This window comes from Choloepus didactylus, chromosome 17 (assembly GCF_015220235.1).
Source record: "Choloepus didactylus isolate mChoDid1 chromosome 17, mChoDid1.pri, whole genome shotgun sequence".
NCBI classification, from domain to species: Eukaryota; Metazoa; Chordata; class Mammalia; order Pilosa; family Megalonychidae; genus Choloepus; species Choloepus didactylus.
The window spans coordinates 18265902-18285938 of record NC_051323.1 but is presented as its reverse complement, the minus strand read 5'-3'; the positions used below and the strand labels follow the sequence as shown (position 1 = coordinate 18285938).

General features: G+C 40.0%; 1 protein-coding gene and 1 pseudogene across 2 annotated transcripts in view; one reads left to right on the top strand and one right to left on the bottom strand.

The window, feature by feature from the left end:
- DUSP11 (dual specificity phosphatase 11) overlaps positions 1-20037 on the bottom strand; it is a 227357-nt gene that overhangs the window by 16259 nt on the left and 191061 nt on the right. The window contains exons 1-2 of one of the 2 annotated variants that reach the window (XM_037807413.1): positions 3616-3842; positions 354-429 (exon numbers count right to left, since the gene is read on the bottom strand). In XM_037807413.1, coding sequence (XP_037663341.1) covers positions 354-429; positions 3616-3716 — 177 coding nt within the window. In that variant the 5' untranslated portion in view covers positions 3717-3842. Of the gene's footprint in view, positions 1-353; positions 430-3615; positions 3843-20037 lie in introns of those variants that run through there. The other variant, XM_037807412.1, reaches the window with a different exon arrangement.
- LOC119512856 lies at positions 3715-18676 on the top strand (annotated as a pseudogene).

Below are 20037 nucleotides of genomic sequence, written 5' to 3'. Positions count from 1 at the left end.
ACGGGAAACCCTGTCACTAAAGCAATATAACCCTTCTATATTGTAGCTCTAGCATTCATGGTACAAAAAGCTGACTGTTTACTTATGTTTTCTGATGTAATCATGCTTGAACAAAATATATATTACCTTATTAAAAATTACTTTCATTTACTGTTTATATTAGAGTAGGACATTGAATTTTTAAATTTTTGTGTGGGATAGGGTATATATTACTATGAATTAAATTTCATGAATGTAAAGGGAACAATACAAAGTATTTGCTATAAAAGGGGAAATGGAGTGTGACAGGGTTGAAAACCACTGTTTGACATGAATTCAGATTTCTGAAGAATAATGAATTAACTTTTGCTTACCTTTTTCAAAGGAACTTTGAAAGCAATGAAACGAGTCCCAGGCATCCGTTGTCCCACTGGGAGATAGTTTTTCCACCTATCAGGTATATTATATGTTAGCCAAATTGTATGTTTCCCTGCACAGAATAGAAGTTCCTTGAAATGCTGGAGAGGATGTGGAGAAACTGGAACTCTTATTCATTGTCGGTGGGACTGTATAATGGTTCAGACACTCTGGAAGTCAGTCTGGCACTTCCTTAGAAAACTAGATACAGAGTTACCCTTCGATCCAGCGATTGCACTTCTCAGTATATACCTGGAAGATCTGAAAGCAGTGACACGAACAGATAGCTGCATGCCAGTGTTCATAGCAGCATTATTCACAATTGCCAAGAGATGGAAACAACCCAAATATCCTTCAACAGATGAGTGGATAAATAAATATGGTATATACACACAATGGAATACTACACGGCAGTAAGAAGGAACAATGTCGTGAAACATATGACAATATGGATGAACCTTGAAGACATAATGCTGAGCGAAATAAGCCAGGCACAAAAGAGAAATATTATATTCTACCACTAATGTGAACATTGAAAAATGTAAAACAAATGGTTTATAAGGTAGAATGTAGGGGAACTAGTGATATAGAGCAATTAAGGAAGGGGGAACAATAATCCAATAAGAACAGATAAGCTACCGTGGGTAAATTTAACGTTCTGGGAATGCCCAGGAATGACTAAGGTCTGTTAATTTCTGATGGGAATAGTAGGAACAAGTTCACAGAAATGTTGCTATATTAGGTTACTTTCTTGGGGTAGAGTAGGAACAAACATGTTTGAAGTAAAGTAGTTATCTTAGGTTAGTTGTCTTCTTGTTATTCCCTTGTTACGGTCTGCTTGAAATGTTCTTTTATTGTATGTTTTTTAAATTTTTTTTATTTTTTATATACTTGATTTAAAAAAAAAAATTAAAAAAACATGCAGAGCCCCCTTGAGGAGCTGGTACAGAATGCAGGGGTATTGGGCTTCCCCACCTGCTAACGTGCTCACAGACATAGGAGATTGGTGATTTGATGGGCTGAGCCCTCTACCACAGGACTTCCCCTGGGGAAGAGTGTTGCTGCAAAGGAGAGGCTAGGCCTCCCTATAATTGTGCCTGAGAGCCTCCTCCCGAATGCCTCTTTGTTGCTCAGATGTGGCCTTCTCTCTCTAGCTAAGCCAACTTGAAAGCTGAAATCACTGCCCTCCCCCCTACATGGGATCAGACACCCAGGGGAGTGAATCTCCCTGGCAACGTGGAATATGACTCCCGGGGAGGAATGTAGACCCGGCATCGTGGGATGGAGAACATCTTCTTGACCAAAAGGGGGATGTGAATAGAAATGGAATAAACTTCAGTTGCAGAGAGATTCCAAAAGGAGCCGAGAGGTCACTCTGGTGGGCACTCTTACACACAATATAGACAACCCTTTTTAGATTCTAGTGAATTAGAGTAGCCAGCAGTAAATACCTGAAACTATCAAACTACAACCCAGAACCCATGAATCTTGAAGACGACTATATAAAAATGTAGCTTATGAGGGGTGACAATGGGACTGGGAAAGCCATATGGACCACACTCCCCTTTGTCTAGTTTATGGATGGATGAGTAGAAAAATGGGGGAAAGAAAACAAACAAACAAAGGCACCCAGTGTTCTTTTTTACTTTAATTGCTCTTTTTCTCTTTAATTATTATTCTTGTTATTTTTGTGTGTGTGGTAAAGAAGGTGTCAGGGATTGATTTTGGTGAGGAATACACAACTATGTAATGGTACTGTGGACAATCGAATGTACGCTTTGTTTTCTATGACTATGTGGTATGTGAATATATCTCAATAAAATGAATTTAAAAAAAAAAGTTCCTTGAAAATGGGAATCATAACCCACACAGGATGGCCCCTTTTCTCTCTGCTTTGCATATTGCTGCAAAACAATCCACCCTTCCCTTCTGCCTGTTTCCTATCTTAATAACAGATACAAGGCAACAAAACAGCGCAAAGGGATCCACAAATAAGAATACATAAAACCAGATGGCCAGAAGTTCTTTATCCCTGATAAGACATAGCCCAATACTGAACATTAAGGTGTCATTTATACATGTTGAAAGGAATAGTTTAAGTTCAATTCTTTCACTTCAGTTTATATTTTTCCTCCAACCAACCGATGTCATCACATTCAATCAGTAAGGAACTTCCAATAGAAAAGGGACTCTGAACTTCACCTAATAATGCAAGTAATAAATAATGACATGTAAAATTTGAGCAGGCTTCTTTCTGCAGAATGAGTTAAGAGTTACCAGGCAGAAGTAGGATGTGAAGTACGAAGAGCACTTCAAGAAGGAACAGCCTGTGCAAAATCCTGAATGAGTGTATCAGAAGCAAAGGAAAAGAAGGCGAAAGTAGCACAAGATGGAGCTGAGGAAGCAAACAGGATCTTAGATCATGCAGAGCTTTCTATTACAGGCCACGGAAAGGAGTTCGTTTTTATTCTCAAAACAATGGAAGGCCGTTTATGAGCAATGTTCCAGTTTACTTATTAAAAAGATTTCTTGGGCTCTCGGGTGAAGAACGGATTGGAAGAAACAGGAGTGGACATACGGACACTATTAGGACCCCAAAGCAATGGGTCAGACGAGACCTGTAGCAGGGTGGTGATGAGTACATGGAGAAGACTTGACAGACTCAAAAGACATTCAGGAGAGAAAATGAAGAAGAGTTAGTGACGTATGAGATGAAGAGGAAGTTCTCAGGAGTAGAAGGAATTCACTGCACAAATGAGCCAAGTCTCAAAGCTCTTAAGAGAGAATTCTTAGGAAATAGCTGAGCGCCCTTTGTGATTCCCGGAAATAAAAACCGACTTTCGCTGTCAGATCTGGGGGCGGCACTGCTGGGTTATTTAACGCAAACTTAGTTTTCATTATTCGCATTTCCTGTGCCAAAATAACCGGAGGAAATGTGGGGGTCTCCATCTAATAGGGGCCGTTTGCAGCACTGACATTCCCATCTTAAAGCAGTTCCTCCGAATTTCACCCAAGAAGCAATGGCCAGAGCCTCGCTTTTAAAAAGATGGGGAGAAATCACGGAACATAACACACACCGTGGGAGGAGCAGTGGGGTGGGGAGCCAATGCCTCTGAGCAGGGCGCAGACCCCGGAAGCGCGCGGCGACGAGAGAGAGGCGGAGACCAGGACCAAGAGCTAAGGAGGGGAGCGCCGAGCCCAGCGGTCAAGGTAGATTACCTTTCGGGAATGTGGTTTCTGTCCTTGCCTTTGGCGAAGGAATGTCCAGGAAAGACACGTCCCCACCGACAGCCGCGGCGGACATGACGCCAGTGGTTCATGTGGGTCTCGAACTGCCTCCCACCCAACGCCGACACAGCTAAAGTGGCCAGGCCCTCGTCCGCCGAGACAACCAGCTCCTCCACCGGAAGCGTCTGGGCACCAACCGACGCAGCGCCCAGGCTCCCGGCTCTTGCGCGTGCGCGCTCGTGCGGGCCAATGGCGTCACCACGTCGCCTTCCTGAGGCGCTTAATTACGAAAGGGGACGTGGCTGGCCGCAATTCCGGCTTTAGCAGGCGGCCGGTTCTACAGGTCGACGGGTTGGTGCATGTGTCCTTTAGAATTCAAATAATCCAGGACATGGAATGAAAAGTTAAGTCCCACTTCCCATAATTCCTTGTGCTTTCTTACAGATATTCTCCACGTGCTTACATGCGCATGTATTGTATATTTATTGGATATAAATATTTATTTTACGGTATATGTCTCCTCTATTTTTATCCAAATTCCTTACTGTACATGTACTACAGTGTAATTTGACAAAAATTTTCCCAATTATACGTACATCCATTCTACTTAAGACACATAAGCATTCCATTAATTCTAACTACCATAATTCAAAATATCATAATTTGCTTAATCAGTCCAATAATGATGGACTTTTGTTTTCAGTTTAGTTCCCTCTGTGGCAGACAATACTGCAATGTGAACATCCTTATTTATACATACAGTTATATCTGAATTCCTAGACGTAGATTTGCTGAAATGAAAGATATGTAAACTTAACAATTTGAAAGATACCGCCTAATTACCATACAAAAAAAGATTATATACACCTACATTCCCAACCACAGTCAAACTTTTATTGGTACCTGCATGTTCCAGATATCACACTAGCGGTCGAGGGCATGCACTCACATTTTACCAAATATCAAAAAATAACAGACATGAGTGGTGCTAAAACCCAAGGTTCCCACACTTTTTCAGGCACAGGGATTTGTACTTGTTAGAAAAACTCAAAATTCCGTGACAAGTAGAACAGCAAAAGTCAGCATTTCATACAATAGTTCTGAAACTAAATTCCAGATTAAATTGTAGATTATGACACTTAACTTGTAATTCTTTTCCATTTTTAGTTTGTAATTTCTGAAAATACCTTATGTATACTGTTAGTAATTTTCATTACCATTTTAGAGGTGGGTAAACCGAAGTGCATAAAGATGAGCGTTACTGAATAAATGAACAAATGATAGAATGGTCACTAGCAATAACATTTGTATGACAGACGTATTCCAACCAACTTTAAATCCACAAGCATTTACCATTATGAAAATTAGCACATAATTAAGAATGGGTCAATATTAGTAAATTGCTAGTTGTAAAAAGAAAAGACATGTTAACACAGCTTAGTTTGCAAACTTAAAATATGGCACATTCAAATTTGGTGCTAAATCATAAAGTACTCTTTCAGAATTTACAGAAGAAATGTCCAATAGGTGTATAGTGGCCAAAAAACTGCAAATGTTACAATGTCTATAGATAAGACAATATACAAAATATGATATAAACCTATCAGCAATTAGAAAAGCTATGCTGACCTTCCAAATTGCTGAAAGACACAGGCTGCGGGTGGGAAAAAAACCTCAGTTATGGTTGACACAAGAAAGTCTAGACCTACACAGAACAGGATTTCCAGAAAGTTTGGGAACTGGCAAAGTAGGTGTTTGGATGGGAGTGGGTCCAAATTGAGATAGAAGAACTCCTTGGTAAGTATATACTATGCTGAAATGGAAAATATAGGAGCGACGGCTATTTGGAGCACCAAAAATTAAATCGCTGACACCAATAAAATCTACTAGTGCCTGGCCCCAGGGCCCTAGGTACCATAAAGGAGGTTTGAGGGACTCTGCCCTAATGAAACAAAACATTACAATGGGAAAACAATGAATAGCCTTGGGGTAGAAGGACTGGTTATTTTACACCAAGACAAGTTTCAGTGTCCCAATGGGTACAAAATGCAGGCCCTGGGTCTCAGGGACAAGAAAGCCCCCTAACTAGAAGAACCGAGACTTTAGGTCAGGGTAGGACTTGACGCTGAGCTTCAGAGTATTGGACTAATGTTCTTCAGGTTCTTCCCTCCTACATTTAACATTTATTTTAGAGGTTAAGATGATGCTGGGGCTGTAAGCTAGAGTGAAATGGCTGGAACTATGGAGGGAAAAATTGTTATAGAGGCTGGGAACGAGAAGAGGCCTAACAATATTAAGGGCTTGCTTAAGTAGAATTGAGTGTTGGAACTTAAAATGTTAATAGGTAAAGATTTTACTGCTGCCACAACTGGTTCTACGCTTCCTCCCAGTGTTACACCACCTGTCCTAACCTGTGTTAGCTCTGGTTTCCCTTGACTTCCATGGAAAAATGTAAAACAAAACAAAACAAAACAAAACAGAGGCAGATACAGGTGTGCCTTGCAGATATTTGGTAAATGTTGCTAATCTCACAGTACTTACTGGAATCATGGAAGTAAGCCACCCGAGGTATGAAGCTGAACTCAAGGCAAGACTTCTCACAGTTTCTTCCCAGATAAACATCACTCCCCATTCCTGAAGCAACTCATATCTCATGATCATAGAAGCATCATCAGAAGAGAGGAAAAATAGGTGTATACATGCAATTATTTTCTTCACAGGTCCCATCCATGAACTTATCTTCTTGTGGGCTCTGGCATCTTGCATGAACATCACCTACTCAACAGCACTAGAAAAGTCCCCAGAGAAATCTAAGTACTTCTATAAGCTTACCACAAAGAAAAATGATTAGACCCATTGATTCCTTCCCCCAAAGTAGCCAATATGTAGAAATCATTAGCAACCCAGACCTAGCTCACTTTATAACGGCCATAAGAGAAGTGAGTGAGAAAAGCCCTAATGAGAGGAACAAAGACAAAGGCAAGGCAGGCCAAGTAGGGCTGACTGCACACCTGTTCCTTATACCTGGGTACACTGTATAACTCTCCAAAATTCCTTTTTCACAGATCCATTTGAAAGCTTTTCCAAAAAAGTTATCTTGTCAAGTTAGTTCAAGATGCTTCAAAATAAACAATCATCAGGAAAAAAAAATACATGCAATATGTTTTACATTAGATTCCTTGAAAAAACTACATTGATAAACCACAGCTAACAGCTTCCTTAATGGTGAAACACTGAAAGCTTTCCGCCTAAGAACAGGAAGAAGTCAAGGATGTGCACTTTCACCACTGATATTCAACATTTTACTGGAAGTTCTAGACAGAGCAATGAGGCAAAAAAAAAAGAAAGAAAGAAAGAAAAGTCATCCAAACTGGAAGGGAAGAAGTAAAATTATCCCTATTCACAGATGACATGATCCTACATATATAAAATCACAAAGAATCCACAAGAAAGCTACTAGATCTAATAGATAAATTCAGCAAAGTGGCAGAATACAAAATCAACACACACAAAGAGTGATATTTCTACACACCAGCAATGAACAATCCAAAAAGAATATCAAGAAAACAACTCATATAAAACACTAAATTTATATGGAAGGAAAAGGGGCCCTAAATAGCAAAAACCATCTTGAAAAATAAGAACAAAGTTGGAGGCCTAACAGATCCCAATTTCAAAACTTATTATAAGGTTACAGTAATTCAAACAGTGTGGTGCTGGTACATGGGCAAATAGACTAAGGGAATAGAAATGAGGGTTTAGAAATAAACACATCTACAGCCAACTGACTTTTTTTTTTTCTTTTCTTTTCTTTTTTTTTTTTTTTATTGAATGGATTTATTTCGTTGATGCATTGTAGACTTACTCCAAAGTTTGCTGGGAATCCCAAGAGGAGGGCATAAAATTTATAATTATGCCCTATTTTCTTTTTGTTTTGGTCCCCACACACATACCTTCTTTAGAGACATGCCTGTTTCACTTCCAATTATATCCCCAAATTCCTACTGATTTCAGTTATTGAGGAAAAGATTTATTATTTCTCTGTGCCAAAACAGGTAGAGCCTCTGGGTTATATTAAGCAGGGGTGGCCAAATAAATGCTGCCCAGGTAGAAAGGTAATTATGAGGTAAAATTTATACTCAGGCATTTTCAAATGACCTAATATTATATATATTCTCCAGGCAACTCAAGACACTCAGTGTATTCTCATTCAGAGATTGATATCATTGCTTGCTCTATGCTTGAATTTGTAGTTTGGGTAGTTCGGATGTAGGGTTTAGAAAGTTTAGAACTCTCTGTGTAGCACACTCTGGTGCTTGTGCACTGTTACATGCCAGCCTCAATTTCATGGCCTGTCCTATCCCTTAACTCCTGGTTCAGCAGGGTGAAACAGTGGTGGAGAAAAATGTCGCTGTTATTGAGCTGAGTGTTGGATTTGTGGACTTGCTTACTAGGTACTGTACTTAATATTGTGGAAATTGAGCCAGAGTTATAACTAAGAGTGCAACAATGAAAACACCCATCAATATATGTTGCATGAATTCTCCTAGTTCTATCCTTCTAGCAATCCAGTGACTATATACAAAATAAAAGGAGACTGGTTTAATTCACTACAGAGAATATTGGTGCTTTGTGATTAAAACAATTTACTAGGCGCCAACAATTTTTTTATATATATATAATTTTACAGTTTGATGGATGGTCTAGGATAAGGCAAATTGCCACTCACCAGAAACCTTTGTTTGCTTGCCTGGGTCCTTGGCACACATAGTATAAAACACCATTGTTTTTTATTTGATTGTGGTGAAGGTTGTCGAGTGATTGCTTCTTCAAGGTTTGATGGGTTGCTAAAAGCAGTTTCAGATCTGTGAACAATAGCTCTTTTCTGAAGAAGTGATCACACGTTTAAAAAACTTATGTTGCCATCTAAGAAAACTGTAATTTATGTGATTCAACCTGATGACATGCTTCTATTTTATCTTTCTTAAACTCCTAGTTTTGTTTTATTCTCTTCCTTTTTTCTCTTTTCTGATTCTCCTGTTTTTCTTCTCTATTAGTTCTCTTTTTTTAAGTTCATTTTTTATTGAGATATATTGACATATCATAAAATCATTTGTGGTGTACAATCAACTGTTCACAGTATCATATAGTTGTGCATTCATCACACCAATCTATTATTTGAATATTTTCCTTATTCCAGAAAAAGGAAAAATAAGAAAAAATAAAAGTAAAAAAGAATACCCAAATAATTGTGCCCCTCCGACCCTGTTTTTCACCTAGCTTTGTCCCCATTTTTCTATTTATCCATCCATACAGTAGATACAGGGAGTGTGATCCACAAGGGTTTCACAATCACATTGTCACCACTTGTAAGCTACATTGCCATACAATTGTCCTCAAGAGTCAAGGCTACTGGGTTGCAGTTTGATAGTTTCAGGTATTTACTTCTAGTTTTCCAATGCATTAAAACCTAAAAAGGGTTATCTGTATGGTGCGTAACAATGCCCACCAGAGTGACCTTCGACTCCATTTGGAATCTCTCAGCCACTGAAACTTAATTTCGTTTCATTTTGCATCCTCCTTTTGGCCAAGAAGATGTTCTCAATCCCGTGATGTCAGGTCCAGATTCATCCTCGGGAGTCATATCCTGAGTTGCCAGGAGATTTACACCCGAGAGTCAGATCCCACATAGCGGGGAGGACAGTGACTTCACCTGCCCAGTTGGAGTAGCTAGATAAGGCCAATTGATTTTTGATAAGTAAACCAAGTCCACTCAATGGGGAAAGAAGAGTCTCCTCAACAAACGATTCTGGGAAAACTGGATACTCACATGCAAAGAATGAGAGTGGACTCCTACCTCACACCATATAAAAAATTGAACTCCAAATGGATCAACAACCTAAAATGAGAGCTAAAACTATAAAACTCTTAGAAGAAAACATAGAAAAATATCTTTAGGACCTTGTATAAGGCAATGGATTCTTAGTCTTTATACCAAAAACAAGAGCAACAAAAGAAAAACTAGATAAACTTTACTTTAACAAAATGTAATATGTTTGCACAATAAAGGACATTTTACAGACAATGAAAAGACAGCTTACAAAACGGGAGAAAATATTTGGAAACCATATATCGGTTAAGGTTTTAATATCCAAAAACTGTAACAAACTACTACAACTCAACAGCAACAACAACAAAACCCATTTTAAAAATGGGCAGAGGACTTGAACAGACTCTTCTCCAAAGAAGACATACAAAAGGCCACAAAGCAGGTGAAAAGATGCTCAGCATCATTAGCCATTAGGGAAATGCAAATCAAAACAAGGCACCATTTCAAACCCACTAGAATGGCTGTGATTTTAAAAGATAAAGGAAAATAACAGGTGTTTGCAAGATTTCAGAGAAATAGGAACCCTTGTACATCGTGGGAATGTACAAATGGGGCAGCCCCTGTAGAAAACAGTTTGGCAGTTCCTCAGAAAGTTAAACATAGAATTACCATATGATCCAAAAATTCCATTTCTAGGCATATACCCAGAGGAATTAAAAGTAGATACTCAAGCAGATATTTGGAAACCAATGTTCATAGTGGCATTATTCACAACAGCCAAAATGTGGAAGCAACCGAAGTGCCTATCCACGGAAGAGTGTATAAAGAAACTGTGGTATATACATGCAATGACATCTTCTTCATCTGTGAAAAGAGATGAAGCTCTGATACATGCCACAAAATGGAAGAATGTTGAAGACACCATACTGAGTGAAACATGCCACACACAGGAACAGACATTAGATTAGATCACTTACATGAAATAATTATAATTAGAATATGCAAATTTATAGAGACAGAAAATAGATTCCTGGTTACCAGGGGCCGGGGAGTGAGTAATGGGGAGTTATGTTGAATTGGTATAGAATTTCTGTACAAGGCAATGGAAAAGTTTTGGTCTTGGATGTGATGTTGGTAGCACACATTGTGAATATAATTAATAACACTGAATTATATATTGAAAGTGGTTAAAATGGGAAATTTTATATTATATATATGTTATCAAAGTAAAAATTAACAAAAAATACATTGACAAGGAAAAAACACATAGAAGAACACATAGATGACCAGGAATCAATAAATGAGGTAATGTGACATAAAACAAAATGAGAAAAATACATTGAAGAATATTTGTTTTAGTTCACAGAATTCATGGCAGTTGCCAGACTATCTAGTTAAATTTAAAAATACTGTTTTCTCTAAGTTCTGTTAATACTATTATAGTGTTACATTTACACCATGAGGGCAAAGTCTTTAGATTTTTTTTTTCTAGATACAAGTAAACCCTGTGAATACTTTTCTCCTGTGCCCTTCACCTTGCCTGGTCTCTATTCCCCACTAATGTCCTCTTCTTTCTCTTCTCCTCTTCATGTTGCCTGGCCTTGCAGCCAAGTGTGTCAGAGAGAGAATCCCAGAGGCCTAAGATTCCATGGTGGCTGTTTGTAAGGGGGAGGAAGCTACAGTAACTGCCAAACCATATACATTTACATGGAAGGATGGGAAAAGTATCCCAAATGCCTGTGTTGTATAAAAGAGTGGGATGGAAGGATGCCTGCCTGATCCCAGGAGTCAGAGGTAGAAAATCACAGATAAAAGAATGGTGACCAAAGGCCAGAAGAGGGAGGATTTGCAGTCATCTGTTTCTGCTAGCTCTCTGGTGTCTGCTTCTCATGGGGAGAATCCATTTAGTGAAGCATCAAGCTTTCGATGAAGACCCCTGCTGCTGGAAATTAACATGAAGTAACATCCTTGAACATAAGAATGCAAGATCAAGGCTTCCCTCAGAAGCAATGCCTAAGACGAAGGGAAATAAAAGGAAGGCAGAAGAGAGATGGAAGTCCAAGCCGGCCAAGCTCAACCCAGCTAAAGGATGGTGGGATCCAAGAAGATACCGACAGAGAAGAACCTGGGACCACATTATTCCCTGCAAGATGCAATCAACAAACTTCACTGCACTCATCAACCCATTTCAAAAAAAGCTTTGTAATCCCCTCCTTTGGTCTTCAAAATCTGCAGTAAGTTCACCAGTCAGATACACTGATATGGTTTCACAATTATTATTATTGCTCTACCTAAGCCGTCCCTTTTTTTCCTCCCTAAAGAACTATCTAACTATGTACAAAATATATAAAATGTAATTAACCACTGGCTAATTATATCAGTGAACATTTACAAGAAATGTTGAGCTGATTTTCCTAGACTAAGAGCTTGAGGGAAAAGTGGGAAAACCACGTTGCTCTTGTTGGATTTCACCTGCTCACGGCTCGGCCATGGAGGTGCTGTTAAAGCTCTCCTACCCTCCACCCAATCCCATCTTCTTGCAGGGGATTTGAACTCCCTATTGGCTATCATATACCTTTAAATTGCCTACTTGTGACCTCATTCACCCACCAAACCCCCCACCATCTGGTAGAATCTTGGGGTTTCCATGGAGATGTCTGTAAATAAATTCAGATCATCGCACGTGACCAGTGGCCAGTGCCCTTCCTACTGGACACGTGCTCTCTTTGGCTTCAGCCAGTCATTCACTATCTAGCGTCGTCTCTTCAACCCTTGTCACCACAGTGGTGTTTCCTCTTCTCTGACCATGTCAGGTAAGGAAAGAAACTGTTTAAAATGTTTTTTCATCTAATTTGTTTCCCCCTAAATGTAATAGTAGAGAGAACATAGCATGGAATAATGGGAGGAAATATTGAACTGGAAATCGGTAGACCTAATTTCAGTTTGGATTTGACATTTACTAGCCACGTAGTTTTGTACAAGTCATTGAATCTCAGAATCCATGTCCTTGTCTGCTATATTGGTTTATTAGATTGGTTGATCTCATTGGTCTTTTTGTTTTCTAATACTGGGTTTTAAAGGGCACACAAACAAAATGAAATCAAAGACTTCTTAAAAGTGCTTGAACAGAAATAGAAGACCTAAGTGATGTGGAAAATTGGCGATTTATACTGAGGAAAGCTGTTTCATCTCGCACGGTCTCTACTAATATTCCAACTGTACAATTTCAAATTTGTGCTGTTTCAAAAAGTAACATTCACATCTGTTGGAGTTTCTCATCTAGACCAGGAGAAAAGAGAGAGAATAGTGAGAACTGGGATCTAAGGAGGCAGATATGACAATCCCTGTTCGTTCAGGACTGTTTTTATCAAGCAGAAGTCAAGAGGGAGAAGAAAATGTGAGAATACAGGAGATGGAAAGTGTGTGGTGGGTTCTCAAGGAAAAAAAGGTAGTTAGGGTGGAATGTTGAAGGAGAACCAAGGATTTAAAATTCAAGCAGGAACCATAAGTGAAATCTACGCAGAGCAGAGAAAAATGAAGCTGCTCTCAGCAAATGCTTAGATAACCTCTAGAGAAAATAGCTTATCAGAATAACCAGGTTTTTTTTAACTTTTTTAAAAAATTGGTTATTTTTTTATTGCCTTTTTGAACATACATGGCACTTGACAATTTTCAATATAAACATTTTAGAAGTATGCTTTAGAAATGATGCTGCGTATAAACAAGAAACTGATAAAATGGTTATCTAAGGAGAGATGGACAGAACAGTTTTCAGTGTATGCTTTTTATTTCATTCTGATTTTTAAACAATAGACATTTTACCTTTAAAAATAAAGTTTAAAAGGTGATGTCTACCCATTCACAGCAGGACAAATGCTCAGTGAAAGGATACTTTTCATTCTTAAAGTTATTAAATGGAGAGCATACTTGCCAACTGTCATCATGTTCTTAGACCTTAACTACCAAAGAAGAAAAAGTGAATCCACCAGGTCTCTAATTCCACATTTATCTAAAACAATTTTATGGAGGTTTTTGGGCTTTCCCTACATTAAAATTAAAAGGAAAATTTAGATTCTAGCGGTGATGATTCTTTTTTTAGGCTTTGGGTATAACATTTTCCTGGATACTGAAGATGATTATAATCTAGGTTTCATGGATGAACATAAAAACCTTCAAGATACTTGTTAAGTGTTCTCTTCTGCTTGTTATGTGGCTACATTAAATTGAAATATCAATTTCCTTTAGGATGAATATCTTTTTTAATTGCTTGGCAAGTGATTGTCAGAGACATGAATGAGCAAGATAATGGAATTCCTTGAGATTTGTTATTTTGCTCTCTGCTTTGTACCTGTTTTTACTGAAATATTTGTCTACATAGACTGCGGCTACCTATACATTTTCATTTACTTCATTTTGCTGCTTGCTGGGCAATTTTTATTAATACATTTTTCTTTGTATGTACTAGTCAGAAATTCACACAAATCATCTTCTATGGTAGGCTGCTTTGGATTAATAGTATTCACTACAACAGAGTAGAGTAGCAATGTACATTTTCATAATATTGTAAGTACGGTAAAGAAATTCCTTATTAGTAAATTTCTTATGTTTTCATGTTTGCTACATATCTCAGGTTTCACTAACATCTATATATTTCTTTTTAGTTCTGTGACATGGTTTTCATTATTAGTATGTTATGTCTATCTTTCTAGAACTTATTGTATCTTCCACCATTTAAATTATACATAACAGATCACCTTTAATCATTCATGAATTGTTATCATTACTATTATAACCACTTTATAGATGAGGAACCAGAAGCCAAAGAGATTAAATAACTTTTTTCTTTCGAAAAACATTTTTGAGACACTTCCTTTCAGGTAGTCATTTTGAATTAGAAGCAGAAGGCAAACCTGAAAAGGGTTTACCAACTGGACTGGGTTATTCATGAATTCTAGGAAATGTCATATAAATTGCACAAGCAAAATGAGACTCGGAAGATTACAATGGCAAGAGCTGTACTGTATTCAAATGAACCCAAAGCATGCCTTTGTTAAAAGCTCTGTCTCTCCCAGTTTCTCACAGTGTACTGCTCAGAGCAAAGACTCTGGCAAGGGACTCAGGATACCTAGGCCCTATAACCTGGTAACGCTGCAAACATACACGAGAACTTGAACACGTCATCCCACATCACTGAGTCTCAAGTTCCTCACTCATAAAATAAGTGTTAAGACAGAAGTTCTCCGAGGACTTTCAGTTCTAGAGAGCTTCAAATCCAGGAAATAGTGTATTGTCCAGAGTGATGCAGGCTCAAGGGGAAGACAAGGCAGGGAGAAAGTTGCTTCTAGCCTAGAGAACAGTGTATGAAGCAAACTACTTGGATCTTCTGCATAGTACCCAACTGCTCCAGCACTTCAACCATTATGAAAGTTTGATTATTGGTTTCTCAATGGGTACTGGCATTAGAGGTTTCCTGATTTTAACCTTAAGATAATTGTTCCTCAGATATAGTGAAAATATATCAATCTGAGTGAATTTTCATCACCTTCTTGTTTCCTACAGAAAATTTCCAAAATCCATCTTTGCTTGGAACTCCAAATTCTCTGCAGCTCTCTTTTCCTGTGGTGAGCAATGCGGCTCCCCTAACAGGAAGTGCCTGCAACTTCCCTAGGGTTCCTGCACCAGCCGTCAGCTCAGCATGGCTACTGCCATCAGCCTCTGGCACCTCTTCCCAACCACTCGTGGGCAGTGCCTACCTTTACCAACATTCTAGCACAACCATGCTGTCTGGAGTTTCCGGCCAGAGCCAGATCTCCACTTCAGCTGCTTCCTATCCAGGTATTCTTGAATGGGACATCATGGGAAGCACTGAAAAGAAGTCATCTTCTCTTGCTGACATCACTGTCACTGTCATTGATCAGGACACAGCTGCTTCTTCCATGCCTATGTCAACCCAATATGATCAAACTTTAGACAACAATACCGGGGTCCCTCTGCATCCATCACTGTCTGCCAGCCTAGTTCCGGGAACAGCATCTCAGAATCCAAATCCAGGAAATAGCCTGTCACTTCCCTACTAGGAAGGGAGCCAGATATATTACTACAATCAAGGCACACTGGGGCCCCTACTTGCTGGAGACCATGGCTCCTGCCTGCAGTCCTATGGCTCCGTGTGATACACAGGAGGCAAGGCTTCTGCCTCTGAACAAGAAATGGTGATGGTGCTCAAGGAGGTTCAACCCACAAATGGCCTACCACTAGCCACGACCTCCGGAATTTACTACTCTGTGTCTGCTCAACCCATCACAGAAGCAAATTTTCAAGGTGAGTACAATGAGCAAGAAGGGAGAGGAATAAGCTCAGCATTCAGCAGGGAGGTCAAATCTGCAGCAGGAAAGTGGTGAGCCCACACCCAGGTAGAATTGAAGCCCTGAGACTTTAGCTGCTACTCTCGCTAACTGCTCTCCAATGTTTTCAGTCTCTGTGTACATAAAGAATACCTAACATAGGTGGCACACTGTAATGGCCTCTTATGCTACATGTAAGAGAAACTCAAGACCATGCTGAGGGATACTACATTTTTCACTGCTCTAGATGATCACATCCCCTGCATCACTGTGCTATAATTAACTCTCGTTTATGATCCATCACTTTAGTCTCCTTGGGAAAGCATTTCAGAACTCACACTGCAACTGTGTCATTTTAACTTTCCCTCACTTCCTTAATGTACACCAGGATTTAAGATCGTATGTTCAGAGATCCCGCCCAAAGAAAGCAGGCTCAAAATCTGTCCTTGCTTTTACATTCTTGGAGAAAGACTTCCACTCCCTCACCTATTCCACGGGGTGAAGGGTGGAGAGAATTGAAAGAACCCTATATGAGGATGCTAGGCTTTATAAAACGTCTCATAATTTTTCAATCACATTCACTTTATTTATTTGACTTATAACAATCCTATGCTATACAAAGAAAGCCAAGAAGCAATGAAATCAAATAATCACTCCTCAAAACCAGAACAGCAGCCCCCTATTTACTAACGCATGGTCCTGTCCATGGTGCTTAAGATAAGCTTGTAGAAATTCCTTGCCTGTTGTTGGTGCCTAGGGGGAGCATCTCACTTACCAGGACCTGACTTCTTCCTCGATTCCTTTGTAGTGATGGAAACTTCCCTGAGGATGGAGACTTCCCTGGGATTACAACTTCCAAGTCAGACATTTTGTCTTTCAAAAACTCCAGAATTCTCCAAGTCCTGCAGTAGCAGAAATATCCAGATATTTGAGAGTAACCCACAATCTGAGCTTGAAGATATTTCAGTGAGAGTTCCCGTCAACAATTCTGGTAATCTCCTTGCACTGCCTCCAGCTACAAGCCAGGAAAAAACAGAATTGGATGAGATTAAAACCAAGCTGTCAAAGCCTCTGGAGGCCTACCAGGTCACAATAGAAAATCAAGATTCTCCACTCCTCCCCATACAAATCCCTGATATTCACCAGCTTCTGGCCTGCATTGATCCCCTCAGCCAAGAGGAAGAGTCGTGTTCTGAAAAAGCTAATCTTGGAAAGAACAGCATGGTTCTTGAGGACCAAAGGACATTTGAAAATGGGATGGAGTCTAGCAGTGGTCTTGCAGATATTGCTACACTGGTGGAGGATGTTCACCTCCCCCAGCTCTTCAATTCGTTGAAGGACCTTGATCAGTCTAAAGGTCCCAAGGCAATGAAAGCCAAAGATACCAACACCATCAAAGCAAATCAGGTGCAGGAAAAGTCAAGTGTGATAAAGGGTCCCTCTGAGCAAATCAGGAAGAACAAACACAAAGCCTCTGACCCTATCAGTGGAGCTCCCAAGGCCAAAATCCAGCCAAATTACCCCGAGTGCCTGTTAGAGGAAGAAGTGGTTGTTTGCAATGCTGCAGCCAGTGACAAGGCTCTTACTGCCAAGACTTCTAACAGCAAACCTCAGAAAACAGTATCTAGCAGAAACAACATGGGCAGGAAAGGACTGAAAGGTCCAGAGAACACAACTCCAAGAAAGCTGAAGAAAGTAAGCAGACAGGCAACAAAGTTAAGGGGGATGAAAAGCTAACCATTCCCAAGAGAAAGAGGAAGAAAAATCAACCTGAATTTATTCAAGAGAGCTTTAAAAAGCCACAAAGTGGCCTGGGCATGCACATGCTGGAATATTTGCAGGTTTTTCATGCACTAGGGAATAAAAGTGATAAGAAAAGGGGACTTCGTACTTCACAGACCCTGGGACACTCAATACCAAAGACCACTGGCCACCCACAGCTACCAAACCAGGGCTGGATACTCCACGTGAAGGAAAAGGTCCTGAGAAAAGTCAAAGCCCAGAAAGCAGAAGGCAGTGCTGAGAAAGAGTGTTCCTCTCCATCCCAATACGAGCGGCCACCTCCTGGGAAGGTGAAGTTGGTACCTTTGCCTTTTCTGACCATAGACAAGCCTCCAACTCGACCTGTTCCTCGGAGGCCACAGTCTCTGGCCTCACGTCGGCTTTCTGTAGCTCACCATGCCCAGCCTGGTTCTACTAGTTCAGCACAACCTACTGCCGTCAATCCATCGTGGCCAACTCCTGTCAGTGCATCCTGGGCAGGCTCTGCCAGACCAGCTCGGCCAATTTTGACCAACCCAATTCGGCCAGGTTTAAACAACCCTACCAGGCCTAGCATTCCTCAGTCTGCTGCTTCGAGGCCTGCACCCTACGAAACATCCTCTTGTACTTCTTTCCAATGGTACCCTGTTCCCACTGCTGGGACCAAGCTCTAGTCCCCACCCAAGCCTCAAAACCAGTTTCTACTCCAAGACTTCGCCTCTCAACCAATTCCATGGAGGAAGCCCAATGTTCCTGAGCCGGTGATGTCAAAGCCCATCACAGAAGAGCAGAGACCAGAGCGTGAGGCCATGAAGAGGAAGGCTCAACAGGAGCATGAGAATGCTGCCAAATACACATCTTTGGGGAAAGTGCAGTTTTTCGTTCAAAGAGAGAAAGATATGGAAATCGCTCAATACTACGGCTACCCAATATAATAGGAGTTACTAGGATTTTTGGTGTACCAGCTGTATACCAGCTATTTTCCCCTATAGATAGATAGATAGATAGATAGATAGATAGATAGATAGATAGATACACATTTCCCTATTTATTGATATATTTTTAAAACTTAATAAAATTGAATAAAGAAATGTAATAGTTTTAATAGATGTGTAATAAACAGGTCTTCTGAGTTTTAAAATCCTGTTAACGTGTTTTCCTTTTTTAGGGTTGGGACTCTAGGTGCATTAGAAAGAAGGGAGGGGTCAACCAGGCAAGATGGCAGAGTGTTGAGGTGTGGGTTTTAGTTTCTCCTGCACGACAGTAGGTAGAAAGCCAGGAACTGCGTGGACCAGACACCGCAGAGCAATTTGACTTTGGGCATACTTCATACAAGACTCATGAACGTGTTTAACAGCTGAGATCAGCAAAATCTGTAAGTTCTTGTGGTCAGGGGACCCATGTCCCTCCCTGCCAGGCACAGTCCCGTAGGAGGAGGGACCGTCGGTGCTGGGAACCAGGAGGGAGAACTACAGTTGCAGCTCTGATTGAAAACTCAGACCGCTGATCAAAAACTCCAAACACCAGACACCAGAGAATCTGGGAGCAGTCAGCCTGGCGGAGAGGCGATACGGCTACCACAAACAGCAAAAAAAAAAAACACCCAAAAATAAAAACAGAGACTTTTTCGAGTTTCAGTGAACATAATATGGAGAAGGGTAGGGCTCAAACAGAATCAGGCGCATATGCAAATCCAGAGGGTGAGGCCCCTTGTCTGAAAAGCTGGTTCCTCTGCTTTCTTGACTGTTCCTTAATGGCCCTAAACTCCTTGCCTTGAAGCATTTCAATAGCCCATTAGATATGCAAGGAGAACCCTTCTTTTTCTTTTTCTTATTTTTTTCTCTTTTTTTAAAACAAGTACTCTAAAAAGCCCATTACAGAAAGCCTCAAAGACTTGCAATGTGGGACCAGGCAACAACAGAGCTAAGATAGCTCTAACAGACAAATCAATAAGTCTAGTGACAGAGAAAATTCACCAAACGCCATAACTTCCCAAGAAAAGGGGGGTGTCCCTTTACAGCCAGCTTCCTGGCTTGGTGGAGTACACTTTCCCTAACCAGCAGTTGGCTTCCCTCAAGTCAGTTCTCCACCCCATACCTTCCCACCCCATGTCTATTTTCTCTCCACCTCCCTGTTATATGGGGGAAAAAAAGAGTATTTACTAACTGTTAGATTTTTTAATAAAGTGTATACTCCTCAAGCTAAATTTAGAAGGAGGGCAAAATGAATGTTTTTTCCTATGGCTCAGGAGCTTTCCAAAGAGAAAAGGTTTCCTGTCTTCATACATGGCAAATATCATATTCTTTCTGGTAGCTAGATGCCAAAAAAAGCAAATAGAGCCTTAAAATCCAGAAGGTATTAAGATTTATTTCAACAGAATAAGGCAGATCTTAAAGGAACAAGACGTCTTAATCAATAAAAGAACATTTTTGTTTTTATTACATATCGCCCAAATTTTTTTAAAAAGAAGCTAGTAAG